The sequence below is a fragment of the Populus euphratica genome, unplaced genomic scaffold (genome assembly GCF_000495115.2).
Source record: "Populus euphratica unplaced genomic scaffold, PopEup_1.0 scaffold227.1, whole genome shotgun sequence".
Taxonomy (NCBI): domain Eukaryota; kingdom Viridiplantae; phylum Streptophyta; class Magnoliopsida; order Malpighiales; family Salicaceae; genus Populus; species Populus euphratica.
Genome location: NW_011500104.1, coordinates 322,225 through 349,739, shown reverse-complemented (window position 1 = coordinate 349,739; position 27,515 = coordinate 322,225). Strand labels below are relative to the sequence as shown.

Genomic DNA, 27,515 nt, shown 5'->3' with positions numbered 1-27,515 from the left:
TGGAGAAAGAGGAAGATAAATCATGCCCAAGCTTGCCTAAGCAAAGTCAAAAGCATTGTTAGTGGTCCCAAAACTTGATTTAGAACACCATTAAAGGGCACGACCGAGAAGGACAAGAGGCTCTGATTGGTTAGTTAAGATAAATTAAGACACTTGATTAGCCTCCTCATGATCCCAAGAGGCGAAACTATTCCTTCCTTATTTTAGCCGTTTTCAATTTCATGCGTTGTCACATTGATGTCACAAACTGTATTCTTTAGTATGCTGGCATCCATTTTGCAGTTGAGGAGAGCTTTGACTGCTCGACTCACCTAATCATTTTTATCAAGAAAAAGAAAACATCAACTAACCATCTAGGTGGTGGCCAAGTGGTAAGAACTTGAAATTAAGAGGTTTGCTTACTCTGTGATCTCAAGTTCGAGTCCTTGGTTGCTCATATGATGACCACTGGAGACTTATATGGTCGTTAACTTCAGGGCCCGTGGGATTAGTCGTGGTGCGCGCAAGCTGGCCCGGACACCACGTTAATTAAAAAATAAAAATAAAAAAAATAATGACACCATAGGAATTTATGTGGAAAAAAACTGATGATGAATATTTTCAGGGTAAATGTGCACCCATGAACATTGCCTTCCTCATCAGAGCTGGTCCTTAATTTTCACAGTGTATTCACAAAAAGTTGAGAGCGCAGCTCAATACGCAGTCTCGACAATTGATAGTGCATCCACCGAGGAAAAGAGAATTAATTTGGAGTTCGGTGGTACAACTCCCAGTTGATCAAAGACAGTAGCATAAAATCTGGGATGAAGCCTCTTGCAACAGTAAATAAAAGACTACAACGTACTTACAATTCTCTTCAAATTCTGATTCATGGGATTTAGTCCAGGTTTCGTTATAAACAAAAATAAGACTATGTGCTCCATTTTGGTAATACTAATTTTTTTTGGTTAAGATTTTTATTTATAAAAAATCTTTTTAAATAAAATAAGTCTTGCAATCATGTTAAATTCAAAGTATTTGTATTTAACAATCAATCAAGTTTAAAGTAATGTAAGTTTGTCTAACATGTCAAATTAAAAAAACTTGAACTTTATAATTAATCAAATTCAAGAAAACTTGGATCTACCAAACATAACAAATTCAAAAAATTTTAATTTGACAATCAACCATGTCCAAGAAAATATAGATTTAATAAATATGGTAGACTCGAAGAACTTTAATATTACTAAGTATCAAGGCTATATATTTGATCTTGAACAATTCTCTACAATATAACTATAAAAGACATGACAAACTATCATTTCTCTTCATCTAGAATAACGTTCATATTAAGATAATAATTTCTTTATATTTATAGGTACATATAATGTTTTTTAAGAAACTTACCATATTTATTAATGATATATAAGAGACATTTATCTCCTATTAATATTACTCAAAAAAAAGATTTTGCAGTTTTTTTTTTTTTGAAACAACAAGATTCAGGGATATAAATATCTCATGAACCATTCAGGTAAAAAAATCATCATTTTTTATCTTTTAAGATAAAATATACATAGATTTCAAAGTATTAATCAACTTAAAATTCAAAAACAAACATCTTTATTTCTTGAATTTAAAATTCTTTAAAATTATTTATTATCTTAAGTCATTTTATACCTTTATCATAAATATATTGATTTTATTATCAAAAGGTTTTTAAGTTCTTCGATTATTTTGTAAGTGTTCAAGTTTTTATTATTAGCCTAAGTTTCTTAGATTAAAAAAATAAAATTCAAACACTTATATATTGATTAACAACCATCTCAAACATTAAATAACCTTTTAGTTATAGATTTTTGAACTTCATCACCCTGCAAGCAAGAAATTTCCATTTTGGGATTTTCACTTTAGGAACTTCTACCAATAAAATTGCAATGAATAAATGAGCAAAACACTTCGGAATTGTAGGATGCAGTCAAAATTTCTTGTCTGTACATCCAAAGATTGTCCCGGGATTGCAACAGAGGCATGGATTGGATCCGTTTATCAGCTTGTCCAAGTTGACCTTGAATTTTTATTCACAGTTAATTCAACGATTTCGCCAGAAACTGAAACCGAACTCCTCCAGTTATAATTGTTTGTCTAAATGCACTTAACCGAACCTATATATTAGTGAGAACATCAAATAAACCAGTCCATATATATGTTCTTGTCCGAACAGGTGCATTCGATCGGGACAAACTGCAACTTCAATTAAGCTGAAGAACACGGGCACATTAGGATCCTTGAAATGCTCATTGCATTTCTTAAGGTGGTCATTTAATGTCCTCGAATGTACGATTTACTCTTTAGAGATTAATTTTCAACTAGTTGTTGACATAGGAATCACTTGCACTATTGTATTTAAATTTGTCTCCAACCTGACCCTCAAGACTGCATAGAAAGAGCTGGTTTATACAAGAAATGTCACAGGATCTTCATTCTAAATGTGCACCATGTTTCCTCTGAAGATGCCCTAGTCATCCGACCTTTATTTCATTCAGATTAACAGGAAGAAAATCTGAGGGTTGTCTGGATGTCAACTTACCCAGGTTAATGATTTATTTCAAAACCAAATGAGAAGGACTACAAGTCTGAGAGATTATTCAGTTCTTCTAAGGCAACAGTCTCTCTCACATTCATGCATGCAAGGGAAAGATATATAGTGTTTACATTTTAAAAGTGGATCATAATTCCCAAATCATATGAATGTGAGCATTTAATTGAGCAGCTAAATACTACTTTTATATTTTAGGTTTAATGATTTACTTATATCTCGATGCAGAATTAACTTAATTTTGATATATAATTAATTCAAATATGTTTTTACTATTAGTAAAATAACATATAAGAACCAAACTACATAGATAGAAGCAAATATCAAATCATGATTCAGTTCAAACTTCAAACAATTCTCGAATTTCAAATGCAATTGGATCAATTTATCATGACTCCCGTACTAGAATTCTTGCTACATGACTGACATGTGATCATTTTTTTTAAAATGTTGGAACCATTGACCGGACACCATCCAAAATTTATCAAACTAATTTCCATTCAATGAACCTTTTTAGTTTTTCTTTCTATTCACAATGCCCCAAAAAAAATCGCCTGGGCAGTCACCTTCTACCTTATTTACACGTGTACGCGCCAGATTATCTCTCTCCTTGTCGCTCGTGTATAGACGTGACGTTTGACCAAAAAAGAAGGGTCGATGAGGACTTTCGATCTCTGTGACCCGAGACACAAAGCTTATGTAGTGCCGATCTACACCTGTGCAAAGAGGCACGAGTAACCTCAAGACTTCACAAAGACTTTCAATATGGGAATGCTCTTTTGTTTTTCATTTTTTCTTGTTCAGTCCTACTTTTCTCTCTCAAAACACCATACATGTAATATTTTTCTATAGAAACCCTTATAGGTCCAAAGAAATTCAAGAAAAATCAAAATCCCCCCACTAATTGTGTTAGTTATTTAATGGAAAAGGGTCATATTGAACTTTTTCAGAAACTTTATAGAGCTGATATATATACGCACCTTCAACCATGGAAACTGAAACTGATATAACTCAATTAAGGGGATTGGAGTATTGTAATTTAGCCTCGCTAAATTACCATACGATGCGTAAACAATCTATAAAAAGCTGGCCTTAATTGTGTTATCATGTGCACCATGTGATCACACCAGTTTACGAGATGACGCTATTCAAGAAGAAGAATGCTTCCCTCTACTGCATATACTTGATACTAAATTGGTGTTTTTTAAATTCAATTATTCCTGTATATTTTACACAGAAGAAGTGCCCAATATATTTTAAGCATTCCTTTTATTTTATTGTTTTAGTACATCGTCGTCATGGTATCTTTTATCTCCTGAGTTTTGGATGATTAATATCAAAACAAATTAAAAGAAAATAAAGACTATAATGAAGCTTGGAAACGAATTAATTAGCTAACTTTAGTGTCAAATAAATCTAATTAGTCCTTTAGTGAAATACCAGCTACTATTTCACTCATTAAACTAGTTCATGGTCCTATGAAATAACACCTTGAAGAAAAGGGCTAAATTTTAGAAAGTAAACATGGATGCCTTTGGGGAAACTGTCCCCTGGAATGATATATGGCCATTAGAAATATAATTATTCAAAATGTTTGGTAAAAACACGAAAACTTAGGGTATAATATTTTTATTGTGTTTTATTATTTTTGACAATTCATGTATAATTGAAATAATATTAGTACTATTTTTATCCTTAAAATTATCCATGGTAGTTGAATTTGAAATTAAGCTGATAAAATTGTAATGATCAAGTCATTAAAATGCTACCTTCAATCCCAGTTGACTAAGAAAAGGCTACACTAACTAGCACTACAGTTTTCAGATTCGTTGTTCCAGGATTTGTCTTATTAACAATCGAGTTAACTGCGGGGAATTTCATGCTCAACATTAACATTTCATTCAGACCACAGTTTCGAGACTTAAATGAGTGTTGGGGGCGTATGATAACTTTTATTTTTTAAATCATTTTAAAAATATGTTTTATTTAAAATTGTGTTAAATTGGTATTTTTATAGTATTTTTAATAGTTTTAATGTATTGATATTAAAAACATATATATGAATAAAAAAATATTTTAATATTTTTTAAAAAACATTATGCATTATAATATCATACATACACTATGTAAAAATAAAAATGTTGTAGGGTAAAAATCTACCAGGCACGTTAAATAAAATAAAAGCTACAATATTGAAAGGGAAATCCCATTTTCTAAATTAATTTTTTTTATGTTTAGGGGTATTATATTAGAAATTCTTAAATAATTTGATAGCAAAACTTAAACTGAAGAGCTTCATATCTCTAGCTAATTTTTTTCTTTTGTCAACGATAGTTCAGATTTTACATAGATTTCAGGCATTTCTAGTAGAAGAAAATCATAACTTTGTTCTCTTAACATTAAATATACGGTACACTTTCGCTAAAATTGCAAATGTGCTTTCTGTCATATTTCATAGATGATCCTTGATGCATTATTTTTGTCCTTACGGCCACCTTTGTCGTAGCCGCGCATGATAAAGCCTTGGAACAATTGGGGCCACCATTGGCAAGGATCACAGAGCTTAAAATAGAAAGCACGCCAGCCATCAGTCACTGGGTCATTAGCCCTTCTTCGTCATGTCTTCGTGGATCGGAGGTGATTTCCTGCACTAGGTTACCCAAAGTGAAGAGCATGTCGGCTCAGTTACTGTGTACGGTCACATCCACTGACCCACAAAATCATTTCACTAACCGGAAGCTAAGAAAGTTCAATGGGCATGAAGATTTGTGTTTATTTCGTCAGTTAACTCTCGCAGAATTCTAGGTTCCCGAGTTTGCATTTCGACTCAGTCCCATGAAATCCAAGTAATTTGGGTCCAAGATTTATGATTTGGCTAATTAACTAATTTTCTTGTTTTGATAATATTATTTTAATAATTTTATTGTGAAAAAAATCTCTGATATATATATTAATATTAAAAAAATATTTTTAATATAAATATCAATATTAATAAAAATTATATTTGAAATATATATTATATTAAAAAAAAACAGGTGGAAATAGCTACATGCATTTATAAAAATACAGTTGTTGGCCTTTAAAGAATTTTTATGCTTTATTCTTTACATGATATTGATATCAATAAAAACATGTTGAGCTATTGGATAACGTTTATATACCTGAGATTATAAAGAGAATATGATTCAAGATGTAGTTGTGTCTATTGGACTGAGCTCTTTCCTTGAGCTAAATCATTCTCTTAGTTGAGTTCAATGAAGGTTAGGTTTTTTATATGATTGAGCCTAAAAAATATGGGTTTTTTAGTCGCATTAAATCTTGGTTTGTCAGCAACCTCAAGTCCAAGATGTAGTTGTGACAGGTGGATTGAACTCTTGGTTAAACCCAATGAAGGTTGGGTTTTTTTTTTTTTTTTGCAACTGAGCCCACAAGAAGTGATTTTTTGAGTGGTTTTTTATTCCCCTTAAATCCAGATTTATTAATAATCCCCAAGTCTTTGTAATATTTGTATGCAAGGACTTATAAAAGTGTTCGATATGATGAGCTTAAATATGCCTTGGTTGTCTTTCGTTGGATGATTTTGAAATGTTGTTAGAAAAAAAACTTGTAGTTTACTTATTAGTTTCCCACATATGTTATTTTGATGAAGTATTAACAAATCCAAGTAGTTCGTGGGACAAGACTTATATCTTAGATAATTAGTTAATTTCTTAATTCTGACAATTTAATCCATTTTTTCTATCCAATGTGGTTGAAGGTAGGTTCTTGATACCTATAAAGAGTCTTTTTTAGTGAATATAGAGACTCTCCAATGATTAAATCATTGATTTTTTGAGAGAAAATACAATAATATTATGGAAAATTTTTTGAAATAAATATACAGTAAAAAATAAAGATTTTAAATATTTTTTTGTTGAAGAATTCATGATCTATTTACATCTCATAAGTTTCTTCATAGAGAAAAGAGGTTGAAATATAATATTGCCCTAATAGTTGTAACGAGTGAAAATATCTCGAATATACATATTAATATTAATGAAAAATGTCTTATATAAATATCTACGTTGTACTCTATTTTTTAAGTTGAACTCATAAGAGATGGGTTATTTTCTTAGTTGAGTCTAAGAAATGTAGTTCTTTTTCTTGACAAAGCTCAAAGAAAATTAAGTTTTTTTTCTTGAATGAATTAAAAAAATGTTTTTTAGATTGTCTTTATCCATTAAATCTAGATTTATCCCATTGAGATTGAATTTTGATTAGTTTAGCCAACAACACTTTAATTCAAAAAAACAAAACAGAGAAAAAAAAAGTCAAGGCTGAAATTTTGGCTATTCTATATCTACACATCTATATCTATGAAGTTGTGTGCACATTCTGGGTCCTCGATTCAGTAAAAATGCTGGAATTCAAATTTTGGAATATTAGAAGAAAAAAAAGCCTTGCCATGGTGCCCACTGTTTTCATTACTAGTATAATGCGAACAAACAAACTTTTGGAATTTTTATTGATGGTGGAGATTGCTTACTCATCGCACTTGGGTCCAACATTTGTACTTATACGTCCGTCCAAAAAGAATTAATGTCGTATTTTATTAAGTTTAAGTTTCATATTGCATAACTGCTCGGAGACTCTAATTAAGAATTTTATAACAAAAAATCAATCACTCTATCCAAAATAAAACATCAAAATCTCGGTGATATTGTACTCGAAGACATGATTATATATAATGAAAAAAGAAATGGAGTGCGAGTAAACTACGGGGACGTCGGAGTGTTGTCTTGGCGGTTTTGGGTGTGTGGTCGGTGGGTTCCTGCACTCGGGTAAGTATAGAGACTGTGCTCCTTTGTCAGTCTCGACTAGAGTCAAATTTAACATTCCGCGCATACTCATTAGAGTAGTCAGAAAAACCTTTACTCTCTTTCTGTACTCGACACCACTTCAAGTTCATCTGACGATGAGTTGCCACCTGTGAGTTTCTGGATCTTGTGGTGAAAATCAAGAAGATCTTTTGTCCTTTCTCTGAGAAGATAAAATCTTGGACTGCTTCTCTTTTTCTTTTTCTTTTTACCATACGTCCGACTTCCTACGAAGGCTAAATTGTAAAATATACCTGAGAAAACAAATTAATACTTTGAATAAAAAAATTCTTCATTTCTACTTTAAATAATGTGAATATTTTATTATGACCCTTCTTGGATGTTCTAGTGAAAAAATGACATGAAAAAAATCCTGACAAGTCTTTTTTATTCGTCACCCTTTTTTTATATATACTCTTAAAAATATTAGAAAAACATGAGAAAGGAGGGGGAGAATAGATGTATTTTATTTTTCTATACCATTCTTTATTTCTCGTATTGTTACTGCAGTGAGGATTTTTTGGGATATTTTCAATAATTTTTTAATAAAAACCTAATAAAAAGGTTAAAATAAAAAATATATATTATTTACAATAAACTTCCGCACCCTCTTACTTAAACCAATGAAGGGATTTGATCTGTGCTGGGATTTTTCCAAAATGGCTCTCTAACTAGGGAAGATTTCCAGGTGCCAAAGTTTTTAGGTTAGAGTGGCATCAATAAAACTCAGATTGTAATATTTTTTTCCATAGTGATTTTAAAAAATATATTTATAGGAAGTTACAAGTTATAATTTTGAATTACTGTTTATTTTGTATTTAAAATTATATTTTATTTCATTTTAAATATATATTTGATTTGAAAATGCATAAATTGATGTGCTAACATTAAAAAAAATCAATTTTTTTTAATATAATTTCAAATAAAAATCACTTTTAAAAAATATTATGCATTACAATATTAGACATATGCATGGTGAGATCAATATAAAACCCTGGCATGTATTTATTAGCTAAACACTTTTAAAATTATATTTGAGATGAAATATGATTTGTACCAGATCTTATAATATCACCCCATCGAGCATGGTCAAATTAGTTCTAAAAGTAGATATTGCTATTAGTAAAATGTTATTTTTTAAAATAATTTTTATTTTAAAATATATTAAAATAATATTTTTTTTAAATCTATTACTACATCAACACATAAAAAATTATTTAAAAATACTAAAAAAACTTAAAAAAATTTCAAAAACATTATTAAATTTAAATGTCAATCACCACCTAAAAAAATGGATTGTTTACCAACCCAAAAGCGTGGAAAAAAGACAAAAATATCACATCGTCTCTTTAGAGAGCGGCGTGCCAAAAAAACAAAACAAAAAAAACAAAGGGTTATCTGGATATGAAAGCACTGAAGCTGAAAACCTGTCCATTGAAAAGGCCGTAAAATGGATGACATCATGCCAATTGAGCGCCTTTTAGTTGTTGAATAGGCTAAGATTATAGTAACCGAAGCTAGCTGTGGCCTCGAAATTTGCATTCCTGGCTCGTTTTTAAGAAAATTCGTTATAAAGTTCGGTAACGTGCTGCATTATTTTTTTCAAACTATTTTTTTATCATAAATATATTAAAATAATATTATTTTTATTTTTAACATCAATATATAAAATTATTTAAAAAAATTAATTTAATATTTTACTCAAATAAATAACAATTTAGAAACCATAAGCTACCCTCTTTGTGGATTTCATTGCGTGCAAGATACCGTTTTCTTTTTATTGATGGTCTGTAGATGATAGGCATGTCAGAAATCGCTGGAAGGCTATCGATTGCATGTTTTCAATCTGTGAATCGTGCTCCGTAAAATCATGTCTATTTATTCGATCGACTCAATTGAAAGCAGAGAGCAGCTAGTGCATGCTAGAATTTATATTTTATGAATGTATTAATCCAATATCAATATTAAAATTAAAAATAAATACTTACTGGTACATGCTCCGCTCAGCTGATTTATGCGTCCCCAATTTTTACTTACTTCGCAGCGCTCTTACAGCAGCACAACACAAATGCCATCTGGTTGTGAAGTACACAAACATAACACAGCACCATCATAAGACAAGATTGAGATGATAACTGCATTGACGAGCCAAAAATAAATAAATTCGAGGCGACATGAACAAAACATTGTCTTTGTTGGGAAAAATACAAGTTATGGTTTGTCTAAATTTCATATACAATTCACGGCAAAAATACAAATGAAAATCAGGCACATTCACGATATACACCGGGACAAAAGTTTTTTTTTTTTTTTTCCTCCTCACACCAAGGGGGAAAAAATGCCTTTTCTAATTTACTAAGAGATTTACAGTTGCAGGCTTACAGCCCCACACAGCTCAGTGAGATTTCCTGCATTGAATTTCCTTCACCCTCTCTCTCCCTTCCATGGCCCATGACGTGTGTATTGGGAACCAACCTCAATAAAATACAAATGGATTTTATATAAAATAATTAAACAATAAAAAAAATTACATGGTGGGCCTCTCGAGGCAAAGAAGGCCCGGATGATACCCGCTGCCACACCCTTCTGCAACCCTGTTTATTCACTCCTAATTTTATTATAAATACGAGCCCCTAACCCGGTAACCTGCCTCAGTGTCGCGGTCTCACTACTCCAAGAAACTCACTGTTTCGTTTTCACTTCCTGTGACTCGTTTTCTCTCTCTCTATTCTTGCTTTGAAACCCATTGAAAGAGGGAATTGAGAATTTTAAGTTTTCTTGAGAAGTAATTTCTTGGTTAATTGTCATGGCTATTGCTCTCACTCATAGTGCAAGGGAACCACCACAATTCTACTTTGATGAGAAGTGGAAATTGTCCAAGAAAGAGGGGTCATCAAGAAGCAGATCCTCAACTTCTTCTCTGATGAAGGATTCATCTCAAAGGAGATGTTCTTTTACAAGAAAGTGTGCAAGGCTTGTTAAAGAACAAAGAGCTAGGTTCTACATCGTGAGGAGGTGTGTGGCGATGCTTATTTGCTGGAGAGACTATAGTGATGCTTAAAGAATTTGGGAAGAGAAAGAAAGGAAAGACAAAGGGATCTAGTGAGAGAAACATTGGTCGAAGTTTCTCTCCTTTTTTGGACTCTTAACTTTATATCTCCTTCATTCAATGAGATGGTTTCTTGGGTTTTGCTTCAATAAAAACCCATTTTCAAGGCATTTTCTTGGCATCCAAGAGGAAGAGGAAGGGCAAGATATATATACATGTATATAAAGATTTTTTAGCATCTCTCTTTTTTCTTTTTCTTTTTGCATTCTTTTGCCTTTTGGTTTTTTTTTTTTTGGAATCTGGAAATTCCTTAGAAGGAGATGGTTTCTTGATGTTACTGTTAGGTTCAGTGTTAGAGATTAATATGATAGAGAGATCATTCACGCGTAATTCTCCCTATTCTTCCATGTCCGTCATCTATTTTCCCTTTGTCTTAATGATTGAAGTGGAGGGTGTGATCTCACATCACTCTAGTTTCTCCTCTCTCTCTCTCTCTCTCTCTTTCTCTGGACTTTGTGAGAGAGACAGAGATTCCATTCAACCATTGCAGCTATTGCAGGTGTGTCTGTGTGGAATTGCGGATCCGGTGTGCTTGGCTGCATCGGTTACTATCTTCACTTCACTTTTTTCAATTTTTTAATGCATCACCATCACTGATGTTGATGATTAATGAAATTAGTATAGTCGTCTCAGTGAGAAGATGGATCAAGTGGGGGGGGGGGGGGGGGAGTATCTTTCTTAGGTCCTTCAATGGCCCAAAAAGAGCGCAAAAGAGATGCCGTTTTCTTCAATTGTTTTTCCACATTAACTGCCATGGCAGTCAATAAAGCTTGATTTTGAAAGAAATTAAAGATTACACTTAGCACTGTTTATGCTTTGTCATTTCTACTAAATAGCGTTTCCTTGTCATAGCTACGGAAGTTAATGGGCGCGAATCTCAATGTCCAGTATAATGCTCCAAATGACTATAATATCCTGCATTCTTGAGCCGCTGACCGGGGCATGGACCACTTTGACTGCTTGTCCTGTTCAGGGTTGTTCTTGTACTTTTCACGCGAACATCAGTGATAAAGGGAGGGGGTAAATCTCTGAGGCATGTAAGTGGTAAATTAGCAAGTAGTTTGGGGGTAATTCTGTCCATGGAGATCATTTACAGCTGGCCTCCCCCTCCCCTGTCGGCTGATACCTAATACCGTGGCTGTGCAGGGTGGTGTTTACATCATGGGTTCTGGCTACTACTCGTTATAAAATGGAAACCTTTGGGAATCATAAAGCTTCAAATGCTGCTGAAATAAGGTAGGATTTAAGAATTTTAGACTTTTTGGCGTGTAATACAGAGCGGAAATTACATGATTTTTTCATTATAGTACCGGGTATAGCATGCTGATTTAAGTAGCAACAGCAGGGCAGTAGTTGCTGCGTTGGAAATAGAAAGTTGGCTTCATCGCTGCCTATGCCCTGATTGATCTACACATGGGTTCGCAAATTCGTATTCTTCACGGCTCACAATTCACGTAGCAAATGTCTCTCACCTTTCTTCGACCGGCGCCGTTTTGGATGATGATAATTGAACTCAATGCATGTGCCTAATTCACGCTAAATGATCTTAATAATTAGGTTTAAACGGACCGTATGCATGCAATGTAATACTTGCTTACATCTCAGCATTATAGTTTATTGGGTTATGACACCGCCTTGATCCTGAGTTTGCAGCAAGAAAATAAAATGTTTTCACTGATTTGTGTAAACATTTTGGAGCCATCTACTATTCTTATTACAATAATAACAAGGCACTATTTTTATTTCTTGATATTGATTAGAAGAATCAATTAAAAATAAAAATACTACCTCAAGTAAAATTACATTAGTGTTACAGTAAATAGAGGGGTGAAAATAACAACGTAAAAAAAAGACTATACGGTCGGCTTTTGTGACCGGTTTGGTAGCTGGAATTAATTTAAAATACAAGGAAAGTGTGGGGGTGCGCCGGAAATCCCAAATCGGAATACGGTCTGCTTTTGTGATGTGCGGAAACGCATCATGCTCACTGTCCTTTTAGTTTGAATTCACGGGTTGATAATTGATAGTTTGGCTATTAGAGGTGTCTTTATTTTTCGACTACTTTCCATTTTCTCTTCTTTCCCTGGTCTTACTTGTTCATTAGGGTCAAACAAAAACTTTACTTTCCTCCTAATTTTTTCTTCTTTACACGCACTTTCTACGCAATCAAACAAGCATATCTTCCAAACAAATTAAGATTTCGATATTAATCATTGGAATTTAGCTTGGCGTGCCAAGGGAGACATCAAGAACAGAAAGAAAACAAGGATAAACGGGTCTCCTTCCTTATCTTAATTAATTAGTGGAGAGGTGATCTGGACATGATAACTCCTGGAGAAAAAGAAACAACGTCAACCCGCAAATCCTCGCCCACTTTTATTTGGGTCATCAGAATCTTGATGGGTTTTTCATGTGTAACGTTGGTTTATTTTCTATTCCATATATTACTATCTTTGTTTGTTACTGTTGTGGTTCTTATTATTATTATTATTTTATGATTAATGTGGATTTTGGGATTAATTTGCATGTATTTCTAACTAATTCTATAAATTTAAAATTAATTAATTATTATTATTATGATTATTATTACTATCATTCAGCTGAATGTACTATCACTCAAAAACATTACTGTGTATTTGGAGATTAAAAAATATTTTATAAGTAAATGTTTAGTATGCATATTTCTCCTCAAGTGTAGCAAATATAAATTAATTTCCCACATCTCTCTAATTAACATGGTCAATCCAAGTCATGATTTATGATCTTAACTTGATTCTTGGAACAAAATTTACTTGACAGCTGTGGTAATAGGAGATCGAGTTTTGTACTCAAACGTGGAAAATGTTAGGAATCAATCTCTCTGGGACACACAAAATCCCCATTTATGATTGCATATTGATTCCCTTAGCCACAATGCGAGACTTGCGAGCTCTCTCAGTAAACTTTCCACCCTATCCTTCTCTTGACCAGGTCCATATCTATAATCTACAGCAGCCTCAGTTAAATTTTACAAGCCTTTTCTTTTCGGCGTAAAGTATATTTTAAAAATCACTACTATTTATTTCACCTTTTCTTTTCACGTTGTGCCATTCAAAAATTGTATAGTATAGTTGGCCGTGGATCCATTGGCTTTTTCAAGTGAAAGTAATCTTATGTTTTCTCGATTATAGAATAACAAGGAAGAATTCGCCCCACTGTTTATCCCAATGGTCCTTGTTCTTTGGGAGTCTTTGATGAGCAAAAAAAATAGAGGATTGAGTTTATACTAAAGGAATGTGGATGTTCATAGCTTTTTTTATCTTCAGCATTTCAATCAAAGCTCTATAGAACCGTTGATCAAGCCAAAATTCAGTCTATTAAATGAATTTTAGCAAGTTGTTTTATGCCATACATCATCATCGACAAGCTTTGTATGTCTGTCTTATAAAGACGTGTCAAAGATCTGCACTCAATCTGCTGAAGCATATTTTAAAATATCGCACATAAACTATAATTTAGCGTATATGTATTTTTTATTGTTTTGATAAGATATCTTTAAAAATCGATGTTTCTGTTATTTCTTTATAAAATGCGGTTGTTTGGTACTCAAAAGCAATTATTTTTTCCAGCTGCAGATCATCATTCATCGGTGAAAGGGAACACTGATTTCCATCCTAGTTATATATCTTTATTGACTGGACGGAGATGAACCAAAAGAAAAGTTTTAGCGCTTGCAGTAGCGGTGTGACAGGTTAAAGTTTTATTTTATAAATTATAGTTTTTTTATAATAATTTTTTAAATATAAATTCTTTTAAAATTATAATTAAAACAAAAGACAACTGCTATACCTTAACACATTGACGAGCAGACACACCCTCATGAATATATATATTTCAAGGCAACAACTGGGGGCGCGCTCCACTGTTAATTTCGGGGAGAAGCATGTAAGAAGCCAAAACACGTTTCTGTGTGTGGGCTATAGAAGAAAAGCTAAACTGATGGTGGGCCCATTCCGGATCCGTGACCCGCTGATTTTTCAAAAGCCCCACAGCAAAAGCAGCCCTCCAGGTCCCTGTTCGGTCAACGGTCACATCATGGACACGCAAGGGTGAGTCGTCTGATCAAGCGGCCGAAAATAAATATTACACAAAGTGGAACTCTTCTATTGCACAGCGCTATTTGGAAACGTGATCCCAACAGCGTTATCGCGTTGGGTGGGTCCCAATTGGGAGTCGTTATTTTATGGGATGAGTGGCGTGATCTTGGATTGGGATGGGTAGGAGGTGGAGGCTCGAGCAATTATTGAAGGGAGGGCCCCCTCCCTCGAGTTCCTCAGCTCCGAGGACATGGGCGTGGTATCCAGATACCACGCTCCAACAATGGAGTTTCTGGGATTGAATTTTGCGACATGCTCGGTTTTTGGGATCTTGGACCACTTTCTCTGCGACTAATACATTGCATTTTGGACTGTGTAATCACTTATCACTAACAGTTTGACCATCTTTAATTTTAGGTGATATCATTTCGGAAAATCTTATCTCCCTTTTCCTCTGAGGTCCCTCCCCCCCAGGCCCTTGATAATGATATTACCAAGGCCATGCCCATTGTTTGGTGATTAGAAAGCAATTATTTTAGGATACAGAAGGCATTTATTTATTACCACCGAAAAAAAAACTAAGAATTAAATGTGTCTTCAAATACTTAACATTTTCACTGTAATACTGTATTTATTATTTTATCATTTCAACAAAAAATTAATTAACTTGCTATTAAGGGTTATGTGGGTTTTTTTTTGGTATAAGGGCCATTAGTGATATTTATTGAGGATAATTTGGTGTTTTTTTCTTTTAAATATATATAGTATAATATTACTCTTAAGATTAAATTTTTAAAAAAATTGACGGAAGAATTCAATATTTTTATCTTTTACATGTGTGGTGTAAGGATTATATTACCTTTACAAATAAAGTTTTTTAAAAGGCTAACAAGAGCAATTTTATCTTTTATATTTAAAAACACAGTGAAAGGATTATATCATCTTAAAAACGTATCTTGTCATCTTGCATTTAGGATATTTTTTATATTTTCAAACTAGTTTTTAGTTATTATCAAGTCTAGTAAGGAGCAATTTGGTATTTTGACAAATATAAATATTTTTATTTTACAAAATTCTTGATGTATGTAGCGTTATCCCATATCCAAATACTGTCCTTAAGGGCAATGTTAAAAGGGTTTTATTATGATCTTTTTGTTGGTACCGTGCTTGTACACAACAGGATAATGGTTAGATTCTAATAAATTTCTCTCTTTCTCTCTCCACTTTTTCAAAATATAAAGGTGTTCTTTTATTAATTTTTTTTTAATTTCATCTATTATTATTTGGTTTCATTTATTTATTTTTTATATGAAACTTGGTTTCTATTTTTTTTGTTTGTTTATATTTTTATTTTCCTGATTGAACTTTTTTTTTAGTCTCATCACTTAATATTTGATTTTAAGTTATTTATATGTCCAATTTAGTCCGTAATAATTTTATTGATATTTCTTTTTTGTTTGGATCCTTTTTAATTGTATATTTTATTTAATTCCATCCCTTAATTTTGTTGTGCTTTTTTTAGGGTTTATCTTCTATAGAGTTGGTCACATGTTGATTTTAGTTATTTTTTGGGTTCTTTTTTCAAATTGATTTTTTAAAAAATTTCTTTCTTTAATATTTAATTTATTATAAATTAGTCTTTTTACTCTCTTTTATTTTTTCACTTTTATTTATATAGGGTTATGCAAATGTCATGCCTAGGGTTACAGGGTTAACCTGATTTTACTTATATTTTTTTTGTAATCTTTTATTTTAATATTAAATTATTTGATAATCAAGCTTTATAGTTTTTCTATGTTGTTAATTCTTTTTGTCGGTTTGTTTATTGTTGTTGCTTTTTTTATTCATATTATTTCAAATAGTTGAGCTTATTAAATACATTCGAGTCAATGATTCGACTTTTAGATTTCTTTTTATTTTTTTAGAAATACTTGCATCATCTTAGTTTTTTTTTTACATTGAAAAAAATTAAGTCGACCTACAACATGAACGAGCTCTATTTGGTTTGAAACTATGGTCCATGACATGGAAAACGCACACCCCAAAATGAAACCATTATTTTCCAAGATATATTGCCTTAATTTTTTTTAACAAAATGTGAAATTCTAGGAAAGTTGGTTATGTTTCAAAATCCAAGATATATAAATAACATGTTATTTAGTATTTGAGATAATAATTAATCAATATGTTCATGAACTTGGATTTCTTCTCTTTGGTCTTACGAAATCCATGCATGTAGTAAAAGTTTAAGTACTTAAAAAAACAGTTCCAATTGATGAAACTTAAAGACCCACCAATGTTAAAGTTAGTATAAATGAGAAATGCAATAAATATCTTAAGACAACAAATGACTTGAACGAGCCTTAAATTCAAGGAATAAAGATATTTTTTCTTGAGTTTTAAGTGTGTTATACTCTAAAATCCATAAAAGTTTATCTTACAAGATAAAAAAAATTATGAATCCTTACTTGGCTGATTTAAGGGATATATATACATTTTTGAACCTTGTTATTTTTATAAAAGGGAAGGATTGAAAAGTTCTTTGCTTTCGACAACATTAACGAGACACGAAATAACCCTTATATATATTAATGAGGTAGTAAGTAAGGTAGGTCTCTTATGAAATCCTGTGTACACATATGAGTAAAAAAAAATCATTACATCAATATAAATGATTATTATAGATGGGGAAAAATGACAATTTATCATGTCTTCAGTATTTTTATTTTAAGAGATTGTCTAGAATCAAGCACATAGTTTTACAGTTTGGTAATAGTTGAATCGAAATGCCTAGGTTTAGCATATTTGTCAGATCCATGTTTTCTTGGGTCTGTTAATCAGTCAAATCAAAATTTTTTGGGTCTAGCATGTTTGCAAAACCCATGCTTGCTGCATTCGGCATGGCTGACCATTAAGCTCAAGTTTTTTGAACCTTTCATATTTATTAGACTCATGTTTTTTTGGGTTTGGCTAATTGTCAAACCTAAGTTTTTTTTGTTTCATATATTTGTAAGATGCACGTTACCTTCATCTTGGCTAACTGTCAAATTTAAGTTTTTTGGATTTATCATATTCTAGATTCATGTTATCTTAGACTTGATTAATTGTCAAATTCAATTATTTGAGTTTGATATATTTACAAACTTATGTTATTTTAAGCTTGGTATAGTTAATTTTCTTTCTATAAATAAAAATTTTACCCAAATATTTTGACTCATCATAAATTTTATATAAACGACACCTTTGAAAATACTAGCTGAAGTTTTTACTTATAATTATTGAGTCGACAAAAAATGTCACTGGATAAATCCTAATAGAATCTACCCAATTTAATTATTTTTTCAAGTTATTTTACATAAGATGAATCATTCTGCATTCGACACCATGCTTTTCCACGAGTTCATAAGAAGTTATGTAATCTCGATGTAGTAATAAAGCTCAAAAGTCTACATGGACCTTTAAGAAGAAAACAGAGAGCGTGCATTGGAGGAGTGATATTAGCTCAGCAAAACTAAAAACTTAAACCAACATTAGACTCGCGTACATCCCATACCGAGCCTAAAATATCCAAACCTGCAAGTAGAAGAAAGGACCATGGGCTTTAAAGTTCTTTCTCTCTAATCGGATACTGGGCTTCAAGCCCACATTCACAATTGTCACTCACTATATTCGTTTCTTCTCACACACAGCTGCGCTGAAAGACCACATCAAGACGCCTATGGCCACCGATATCCCTGTCATTTCCTCCGATACCTCGTCACTGATTCAACCCGATTTCTCCATCTCTTCTCGTATTCTCTTCTCTCTCACTGAACCAGGTCAGTTCAAACAAAAAAAAATCATCATCTGGTTGTAAGATTTTATTGCAGTTTTTTTTTTAAAAAAAATTGTGTATTCTTATAGTGAAATTTGAACTGATGTTCGATTAATATGCATCTAATCACTTGTTTCTGTATATTAATATAGAAGTGTGAGGCAAAATGAAGCAGCATTAATCTTTTTTTAGTTAGTAATTAAAACCCTAGGGTTCTGGTTCCGATTGTCGTTGTTTTTATGTGTCTGATTCTAGCTCAATAGCCAATAATAATAAATGTTAATTAGTGATTATTATCTGATCTAATTGAATGGATCAGGCTATTGAGGTGACATGAGTGATTCAATTGATTTATCCGGTGATGGAGGTGTTGTCAAGACAATCTTGAGGAAAGCGAAAGCTGATGCGCTTTGTCCTTCGGATGATCTTCCTCTTGTTGATGGTATGGTATGCTCTTGTTTCTAGTTAGTGATTTTAACTAACTTGTTTTTGGTTTACCAAATAAAATATGAATTCTTGTTTTGAACAGTTCAATACGAGGGCACACTTGCTGAAACCGGTGAAGTTTTTGATACGACACGCATGGATAATACTGTGTTCTCATTTGAACTTGGGAAGGGCTCGGTGATTCAGGCATGGGAGATTGCAGTGAAAACCATGAAGGTCAAAACTTGCTTTCTCAATGCAAGCTTTGTACTTCGTTTTAAGATTTTTATCTCTTGTACAGTAACATGTATATTTTTGGTTTTACCAGGTTGGGGAGGTTGCAAAAATTACTTGCAAACCAGAATTTGCTTATGGCAGTGCAGGTTCTCCGCCAGATATCCCACCTGGGTATGTCAATGCAGACTCATTTTTCAATTTGTTGTTTAGAATTACTTATCAGATACGGAGACTTGTTTGAATTAGGAACATTTGTGCTCAAAATCAATGGCCTAGGAAAGATCTACTGGAGATGAAATAAATGTGATTGGAGTTTTTTTGTCTCCAAAAGCGTTTCCTAAATATGATTGGTATTTTTACTAGAATCACCTACTGCCACTGCTACTGCCACCACCATTCTCACCCCAGCTCGTTGAGCATCCTCGTTGGAATCCTTATTGGCCGCCACCATTATTTTCAACACGGGCTGCTCGAATATCCTCCTTGGCACCGCACCCTCATCAGCAACCTATTCAAAGTATTAATAAAACCTGCACGTGTGCACAATCAACGAGGTAGTCGTAGACTGGTGTTTAAACACTTAACAGGAAGCCCATCCTTAATTTTTCCCCGTATAGGCTCAGACCTCCCTTTCAGACAGCCTTTCAAATCTCCAACAAGATTTAAACCTTGGTGGATGGCAGTTGAACTGAATGTTTTTCGAAACCAGTAATCCAATTCTCCTAGTGGATGGTTCTGAGTGTAGTCTTGGATCTTCCATCTTGGATATCTGATTCTAGTTTTCTGATATATTAACAAAGGATGTATACCTACCTATTCTTTTGATGTTATAATGAAAAAAATAACTCATGAATCATGCATATAACATTTGAGGTGACCGTTTCGATGAAACTAGTCATGCAATTTTGTGACAGAAACAAGATATGAATTTGTGGGTCCAACTACAGAGGTAGACTGTATGTTGGTCCAACTACCATTAGAGATATGCAAGAACCTTGTGCAATTTTATTATAAACTTTGCAAATCAGTTACTTTGGTGGATCAAAGATCTAAATTTTTTGAATTGAAAATGGAGCTTGTATGGCTAGAATAATCCAATGTGCCAGTTTGTGCACGCTCTTGGTAATTGTCTTCGCACTATCATAAAAGCGGAGGTCTGGATCTACCTTCATTAAATATTTGTATACTTTAAACAGCGCAACTCTAATTTTTGAGGTGGAGTTAGTGGCCTGCAAGCCACGGAAGGGTTCCAGCGTGACCAGTGTTTCAGAAGAGAGGGCCAGGCTCGAGTAAGTTACACTCCTGGACACAAATATAGATCACTCTCTCAATTTTGGATTTTTTTTTTTTGGAATTTTCCTCACTGACAACAAAGTGGCCTCATGACATTCTTTAATGTTGAATCAGGGAGCTGAAGAAGCAGAGGGAGCTTGCTGCTGCAGCTAAAGAGGAAGAGAAGAAGAGGAGAGAAGAAGCTAAAGCCGCTGCAGCAGCCCGAATACAAGCCAAGCTGGAATCGAAGAAAGGTCAAGGGAAGGGGAAGGGAAAGGCAAAATAGGGCTATGTCGCTGTTAACTTCATGAAGAACGAATGTTCGATAAATGATAAGACATATGCAGGGAACATTTGTTGTGTGCTTATTGACTTTACCATATTATGATATGAAGGACCTTTAAATTATAAGCTGTTAATACCTTAGCTTTTCAGTTATGGCTTAGTCAAGATTAAGATGGTGCGGGCCCTGGTGGTGCTCATGCCTCTGATATAAAGTCCTAGACCGTTCTCACCTGGGATGGTGAACTGGGTTATCTTCTTGGATTGGGCAAAGAGCTAGAAAGGCCGAGCCTGCTAGTGTCCCCTCCTTGCTCAGAACAGATGGCCAACGCATCATGCCCGAGCTTTAAAAAGGAATCAATCTATTACTTAAGACACAGGCTTTAATTTGCATCTTTTGACCCTGAAGGAAGATTTTACCATATAGTACTTCTTAGATACCACATTGCTCGGTTAACACCGTAATACAATATAATTACCTTTCTGAGCTGCTGAAATACTGTGATATAACTTGTATTTATGTCATTGGTTATACAGGAACCTCCGTTTTTATAATGTTAAATCAAGTGTTACAACAATTGCTAAGCCACCCTCAATTAGTCCTTCCATGTTCATCAATGAGCTTATAAATGCTGTGTATTTAGTATATAAATCTATCAAAACTATATGCCAGTGCTCATAACTAAACCATGTATGAAGCATCCAATCCACCTTGTCCATTTTCATTCCACCCGGATCCTGCCCCAAATTTACAGACTGGGCATGTTCCCTGTTGCCGTAGCCATGGATCAATGCAATTCGCATGGAACTGCAAAATGAAGATATTTTCTGGCATGAGGTCTCAAAACTTGTACTGGTAAAACACAAAGCCATTGAAGATTACTGTTTTGCATATGCATAAAATTCATCTGTTTAATCAATAAAATTCGGGATTATTTCACCCAAAGAGGGAGATAATTAGAGTTAGGGGAAAGAAAAAGGAAAAGGGGAACTGAAATAACTGCAACATAACAGATGCAGAGAAATTGCTTCAACAAGTCACTACTTAGTATGGGCAAAATTTGAACCGAGTTTCTGACTGCCCAAGGAAGCAAGTCAGTGACCAAATGGCATAAAAGAATGCACAGCTGTCTATGTTTTAAGCACTTAAATGAGGGACCCTCTGTGAAGTTAATGAGACCAAGTGGTCAGTGCAGATTAATAAAATAAAAGGGTGCAGCAAAGTTAAATAACTACGAGAAGAGTCTGAACCTGATGTAAACATGGCAAGGTGCGGATCACTTCCCCCACACTAGCTTGCTCTAAGCACACACTGCAAGTCAGCTCATCATCTGAAGACTTCATGCTCCCAATAGCATTACCTGTATCTTGCTTCTTTTTCTACAGAGAAGAATAAAAGAATGGCTGATTAACCACGCTGATGCGAGCCAAAATGAAATTGAAAAATAGAGAGCTCCATTGCTGTAAAAAAAATAAAAATCATTATGCCTGATGTACTAAAAAGTTGTCAGCAGGTGCAGAAATACTTAAGCTGTCTCGAGTTGCAGATGCAGTATTATGTTACTGTGTTCAGTATGCACGCCCAGTTGCATTTGTAGCATCATCTACTGTGTCCAGTAGGCACACCCCATTGCATGTGTAGCATTATAAACTGTGTTTGGCATGCATACCACTCCCACATATAGAATTGTATGTGCCTGACATGGCTGATCATGCAAAGATCCCCAAAAGTTGATTGTTTGAAACTTAGGAGATGCCCATTTGACAAGAAACGATCATTTGAAGCCAGTTCTAGACCATTAAAAGAGACAATTATTTGAAGCCAGTTCTAGACCATTAACGATGGTAAACTAATTATCTATCCCCCACACTTCTATACCACTAAGTAAGAAGCTTCACAGCACTGACTTTTACAGGGATACAGCCAGTGAATGTGCATTGATAGACCAGATCGAAAGCAGTTGAATTGTTAAATGACAAGGCAGCAGATTGCGAACCACATTTGCATGTCTCAATGTGTACAACATAAATTTTAATGAACCTGCAGTTTTGGCATACCTAGACCAAAAAAAAGGAAAAGAAGTAACTGACATGAAACAAAGGCTTGTACCTCAGCTGAGACAGAAGAAGAGGCTTGTTGCATTGAGGAGCCACCACTGTCAACAAGAAACAGCTTGTTGTCAAGACATCAAAACACAAAAAAATATGCAGAGGGAACAAAAATATGTATGATAAGCTATACATATGTTGCTGATTCAGACTGGTTTTGTTTCTTTTCAAAAAGAAAAACTACATTCTTCTAAAAATCATCTTATGTGTTTGATTATTTTTCACTTTGCTAAAACCATAGTTTTGAAACCCGGCCCGGCCCGGCAAGTCGACCCGGGGCTGGAACCGGGCCGGGTTGATGAAAAAATAGAATAAACCATGACCCGGCGTGACCCGGCCGACCCAGCGGGTTGACCTGGAAACCCGGACGACCTGGCAAAACCCGGTTGAAACTCGTTGCCTTTTGTTTTACTAAAAGGACGCCATTTTGAATTTTTTTAAAATAGAAATTGACCCGGCCGACCCGGTCAAAACCCGGAACCCGGGCCTTGGACCGGCCCGGGTTTAAAAACTATGGCTAAAACAGCTATCAATGACCTGATGTCAGGGAATGTTGGAAGAGGTGGGAAAGTGAGGAGGCTCTACCTTCTCTGGATTTGGAGTGTTGTTCATTCATTCAGACTGGTTTTTAAGATATTCAAGTTCTCATAATCAACAAAGAAATCTGAAAAGGTCATTGGGAGCTCCAAAATTTTGTTAACTGCTCCAGCCTGACAAGCAAACTGTTTATATGGAAACAAAATTGACACAATATGCAATCCCTAAGCATGGCATGCTTGCAGACACCCACAACCCAAAGGCCAAATGCCTAAGCAAACTCCTATGTCTCTATAATGCCATTCATATATTTTTCGAGCAACATTCACATAAAAGCACTTCTAAAATACACAAGTCAAACAAAACATTAACACTTACTTTTGAGGACCAGTGACCTTGTACTTGTGAACTGGAAGGGCATTTATCTCTTCCTCGCTCATTGAAGTGCCATTGGAAACGTTATCACCATCCAGTGCTCTCAAAGTGTCATAATCTGCATGCAAACAACAACGCCTACATGAACTATCCTTTTCAGAAAACAAACGAAATTAACAAGGAAAGAACAAAAGTAAAATGAAAACTAAACAGCATGTTTCATCTTTCAAAAAAATTGACTCGTAACACATAATTGTCCCCTTCCATGCACAATACAACCACAAACACAGACCTAGGTCATCAAACTCTCGATCAAGAAGTGCAAGCTGAAGCCTGAGTCCTTGCAAACGCCCTCTGGTAGCAAGGGCTATGGATGGCGGCATATGCAACCGCAACTCAGTATGACCAAGAAGACCACTTGCCATCACAGCATGGGCTTGCGCCTGAGCTTGGAGTTGTTGACACGTTGCGTACATCCTCAAAGTCGTCGCCATAAAAAACACACCAAGCACTAGCCACAGCTAAATCTCAAAAAAAAAGAAAAAAGCATAAATTAGTTAGCACAAACATCTCTAAAACTCATCATTATCATTAGAAATTTACTAGATTCCGTATTCAGTTAAAAAAGAAGAAAAAAAATACCAGGAAATTAGGTGACATTTGGTGCGAGTTCAAAATCATGAATAGCAGGAGAACTGCCAACAAAACCAATAGCAAATAAATAAAACAAAAGGCAGCAAGAATAATCTGAAAGAAAGAAACGATTAAACTATAAGACGGATTTATTATTGTTGTTATTATATTATTATTGATGATGATGATGATGAAATTCAAGTTACCTGTGACAAGAAAAACAAGTGAATTGGAATTGACAGGCCGAGTTGCGTGAACACGCTGATTATTGTTATTAGAAAAAAACACAACAAAGTATTATATAATCAACAAGAAACAAGAATAAAGAAAGAATTGACATTAATAATAAGATTACCAGTGCACGTCGTTCAGGAACAAAACTAGGGAAGCCATTTTCGGTATCAGATCGAGTTCCTCGGAAAACAAAACTCATTCTTCTTTTCGTTCCTTCTATCTTGATAATAATTATATCATCAATGTATTTCTTTTAATAGCAGCAACAATAGCAACAGCACCAGCTTCTCCACTCAGCTTCGATTCCGTCAATCTGCAATTAGTTCGTGATTTAGGGTTTCAATTTTCAAACACCTAACTCAAGCAATGAAATGAGATGTACTTACAGAGGATGATCATGATGGATATGATGCGATCCAAGGGATTAAACAATGAATTTGTTGGTTGGTTTTAGGCCTTTCCTTCTGTTTGGTTGCCTAAAACCAACGCTTTCATTTCAACCTTTGTCGACTCCTCGAAGCCAATACTCGGTTCCTTTCGTTTTGTGACCATTGCGTCCGTTATTATTTGTTAGTGACGATGGTCTAAGCGACGTCGGTTTTGTGCTTTTTATTCACCACACGAAAATGCTTACCGTGTTCTCTCTTTCTTGGGATCCTTGGGCTGGGCTGGTATGGGCTGGTATGGGCTGGGCTAGGCTGGATGAGTATTTCGATTTTCTTTGGATTTTCTTATGAAACGGTCTCATTTTTTTAATATATCTAATTCATCTCTCTTGTAAAGCATATTATAAATTCAAATGAAATTACTATTGTGAGAGAAGTAGATACGATTTGGTCTTTGTAATCCCGGTTTCAGGAATCAAGCTTTTGGACCGTTACTATGCAGGGGTGCTCTCAACTTTTTTCTGAGAATTGCTTCAATTAACGATGATAAAATAATATGACATTTGACTTTTTAATTTTAAAAATATTCCATCGAATTTAAAAAAAAAACTGCATGTAGCCTTTTTAATAAACACCGAGTGTAATTATAAAAGCTATATGAAATTTTATCCCGGCATTAAAACATATTAAATCCAATTAACCACTTAAAAAAATAAAAGTTTACATCAACGTGAAGAAAAATTCTGTTCTCGTAAAAAAATATATTTTTAGTTCATGGTAGTTAACCGTTGCAGTAATTAAATAATTTTGAGTTTCAAAATTATCATTTAATCATATTATAAATTCAACAATTGAAGATAGTGATAAGACTACTATTTAAATTTAAAATATTTATATCTGTTAGTTATTACAACATTGAACTGCCACCAAACTTATTTATTTTTCTTGTTCATTAAATACAATACGTGTGCAGATGAAGAGTGTGTGAGTGTGAGCTGGATTTCATGTTTAACTTGAAGAATTATATGAGATATTCTAACTAATAATTTTTTAAAGTATTTTTTACTTGAAAATATATTAAAATTATTTATTTATTTATTTATTAAAGTGTATTTTAAACATAAATACATTAAAAAATTAAAATAAAAAAAGATTTTCATAAAATTCCAGTTTCACTGCTGGGAGGCATATTTGAACCTACCTGGCTTTAAAGAGCGAGATAGACAGGAACTCAATTACCTGCAACAGTGACACACGCATGTGCATGTGCAATTGAGCTAACTTCTATGTTAGGTATTATACCTATAATATGTATCATGTATGAGTATTTTTTTTAGTGAGTGTTTGTTTTTATATTTAAATTTATTTTTAAAATATTTTTATTTTTAAAATATTAAATTAATTTATTGGATGTTTTTAAATGGTTTTAATATGAAAAAAATAAAAAAATTATTTTGATTAAAAACACTTTTATAAAATATCATTAATTATAATACTAAACACCCATAATTGCATGGACGGTACAGGCCCTTTGGAAGGCTTTTTGCCAAGCTATCACTAGCTATATCCAATCCCACGTCATCTTAATACATAACTTACTCCCTTCAGCTATCACTATGCTTTTTATTTGCTACCCTCCCTGATTTAGATTTCTCTAATCAGATCAAAATGGATTTGGCTTCTAATTTATTGCATATAGAACTACAAAGATAAGATAAGATTCGCAAAGGACAGTCATGTAAATATTACTTCAAGCAAGAATATTATTTTTTTCAAAGGAGATTTTTCTACAGGCAGACTGTACAGTGTTGAGTGACTACACATATACAAGTGGATCACATATGGCGGCTGACACTGCCAGCCTAACTCTCAGAAAGTTCAGAAATCCGTATTCAGAAAAACTAATAGCCCGTTTATTTAAAAAAATATATAATTTTTTTATTTTAAAATATTTTTTTATTTTTTCAAATCACTTTAATATTTTAACATCAAAAATAATTTTTTTAAACTAAAAAAAATATCATTTTAAAATAAAACACTCAATACCAAATTTTCACTCGATTCCAGGAACCGGAAGTCAGGAACCACAGACGAGGCTTAAAACATCTATGATTACAAGCCGTCCATTTGCATCAAAAGACAAGAGAGTACCTTAACACGAGAACCGCTGGCTGGACAGAGACATGGAGATTGATGAAATTTCACAATCAAATGGCTCTCCAGAACAGCCGAGAGGGCAACTTTTGGACACCATTGCTAGTTGTAAAGTGGAGAACAGAGCAAAACGTGTTGGCATGGCACCCACAAGCCAACTGCCCACAGTATTAAACCAAATTAATCATATTTCATTGGTTATTTTTATTTTTATTATAATAATAGTTGTTTTTTAAAATATTATTTTTATTTTTAAAATTTATATACGACATTATATATCAAAATTATACGAAAGTATTAAAAAAATTAATTGAAAATAAAAACTTTAATTTTTTTAAAAATTATTTTTGAAACAAGAAGACAAAACCAGTCAGTAACCTGACACAAACCTAACCAAATTCAACAGAGATTCAGAGAATAACAAATATGAAAGCAAT

General features: G+C 33.6%; 2 protein-coding genes and 1 long non-coding RNA gene across 4 annotated transcripts; 1 reads left to right on the top strand and 2 right to left on the bottom strand.

The window, feature by feature from the left end:
- Window positions 1–18,304: 18,304 nt before the first annotated feature.
- On the top strand, window positions 18,305–21,023 carry LOC105109596 (FKBP-like peptidyl-prolyl cis-trans isomerase family protein). Its single transcript, XM_011004345.1, has 6 exons — window positions 18,305–18,437; window positions 18,753–18,875; window positions 18,963–19,096; window positions 19,188–19,267; window positions 20,293–20,385; window positions 20,504–21,023. Exons 2-6 carry the CDS (start codon window positions 18,767–18,769, stop codon window positions 20,652–20,654), a joined length of 567 nt encoding a protein of 188 aa, XP_011002647.1. The 5' UTR covers window positions 18,305–18,437; window positions 18,753–18,766; the 3' UTR covers window positions 20,655–21,023.
- On the bottom strand, window positions 19,319–20,355 carry LOC105109595 (uncharacterized). Its single transcript, XR_839294.1, has 2 exons — window positions 20,263–20,355; window positions 19,319–20,214 (listed from the first exon to the last, which is right to left on the bottom strand). It is a non-coding gene; the product is annotated as an uncharacterized LOC105109595 (long non-coding RNA).
- A 114-nt stretch (window positions 21,024–21,137) lies between the features above and the next one.
- On the bottom strand, window positions 21,138–25,095 carry LOC105109597 (E3 ubiquitin-protein ligase SDIR1-like). 2 transcript variants are annotated; one of them, XM_011004346.1, is made up of 9 exons: window positions 24,925–25,094; window positions 24,660–24,851; window positions 24,511–24,565; window positions 24,314–24,366; window positions 23,964–24,192; window positions 23,675–23,789; window positions 22,761–22,806; window positions 21,902–22,030; window positions 21,138–21,458 (listed from the first exon to the last, which is right to left on the bottom strand). In XM_011004346.1, exons 2-9 carry the CDS (start codon window positions 24,735–24,737, stop codon window positions 21,333–21,335), a joined length of 831 nt encoding a protein of 276 aa, XP_011002648.1. In that variant the 5' UTR covers window positions 24,738–24,851; window positions 24,925–25,094; the 3' UTR covers window positions 21,138–21,332. The 2 variants fall into 2 exon arrangements, with proteins under 2 accessions (XP_011002648.1, XP_011002649.1); XM_011004347.1 differs by lacking the exon at window positions 24,314–24,366 and having other exon boundaries at window positions 24,925–25,095.
- Window positions 25,096–27,515: the final 2,420 nt, after the last annotated feature.

What these genes read in the sequence shown, in the direction of transcription:
- LOC105109596 (XM_011004345.1), top strand. Translation starts at nt 18,767, where the DNA reads ATGAGTGATTCAATTGATTTATCCGGTGATGGAGGTGTTGTCAAGACA. An exon ending in CCGCCAGATATCCCACCTGG is followed by an intron (nt 19,268 to 20,292) that starts GTATGTCAATGC and finishes TACTTTAAACAG; the next exon opens with CGCAACTCTAATTTTTGAGG. An exon ending in GAAGAGAGGGCCAGGCTCGA is followed by an intron (nt 20,386 to 20,503) that starts GTAAGTTACACT and finishes ATGTTGAATCAG; the next exon opens with GGAGCTGAAGAAGCAGAGGG.
- LOC105109597 (XM_011004346.1), bottom strand. Translation starts at nt 24,737, where the DNA reads ATGAGTTTTGTTTTCCGAGGAACTCGATCTGATACCGAAAATGGCTTC. An exon ending in ACTTGTTTTTCTTGTCACAG is followed by an intron (nt 24,367 to 24,510) that starts GTAACTTGAATT and finishes TTTTGTTGGCAG; the next exon opens with TTCTCCTGCTATTCATGATT. An exon ending in AAATGTCACCTAATTTCCTG is followed by an intron (nt 24,193 to 24,313) that starts GTATTTTTTTTC and finishes TTTGAGATTTAG; the next exon opens with CTGTGGCTAGTGCTTGGTGT.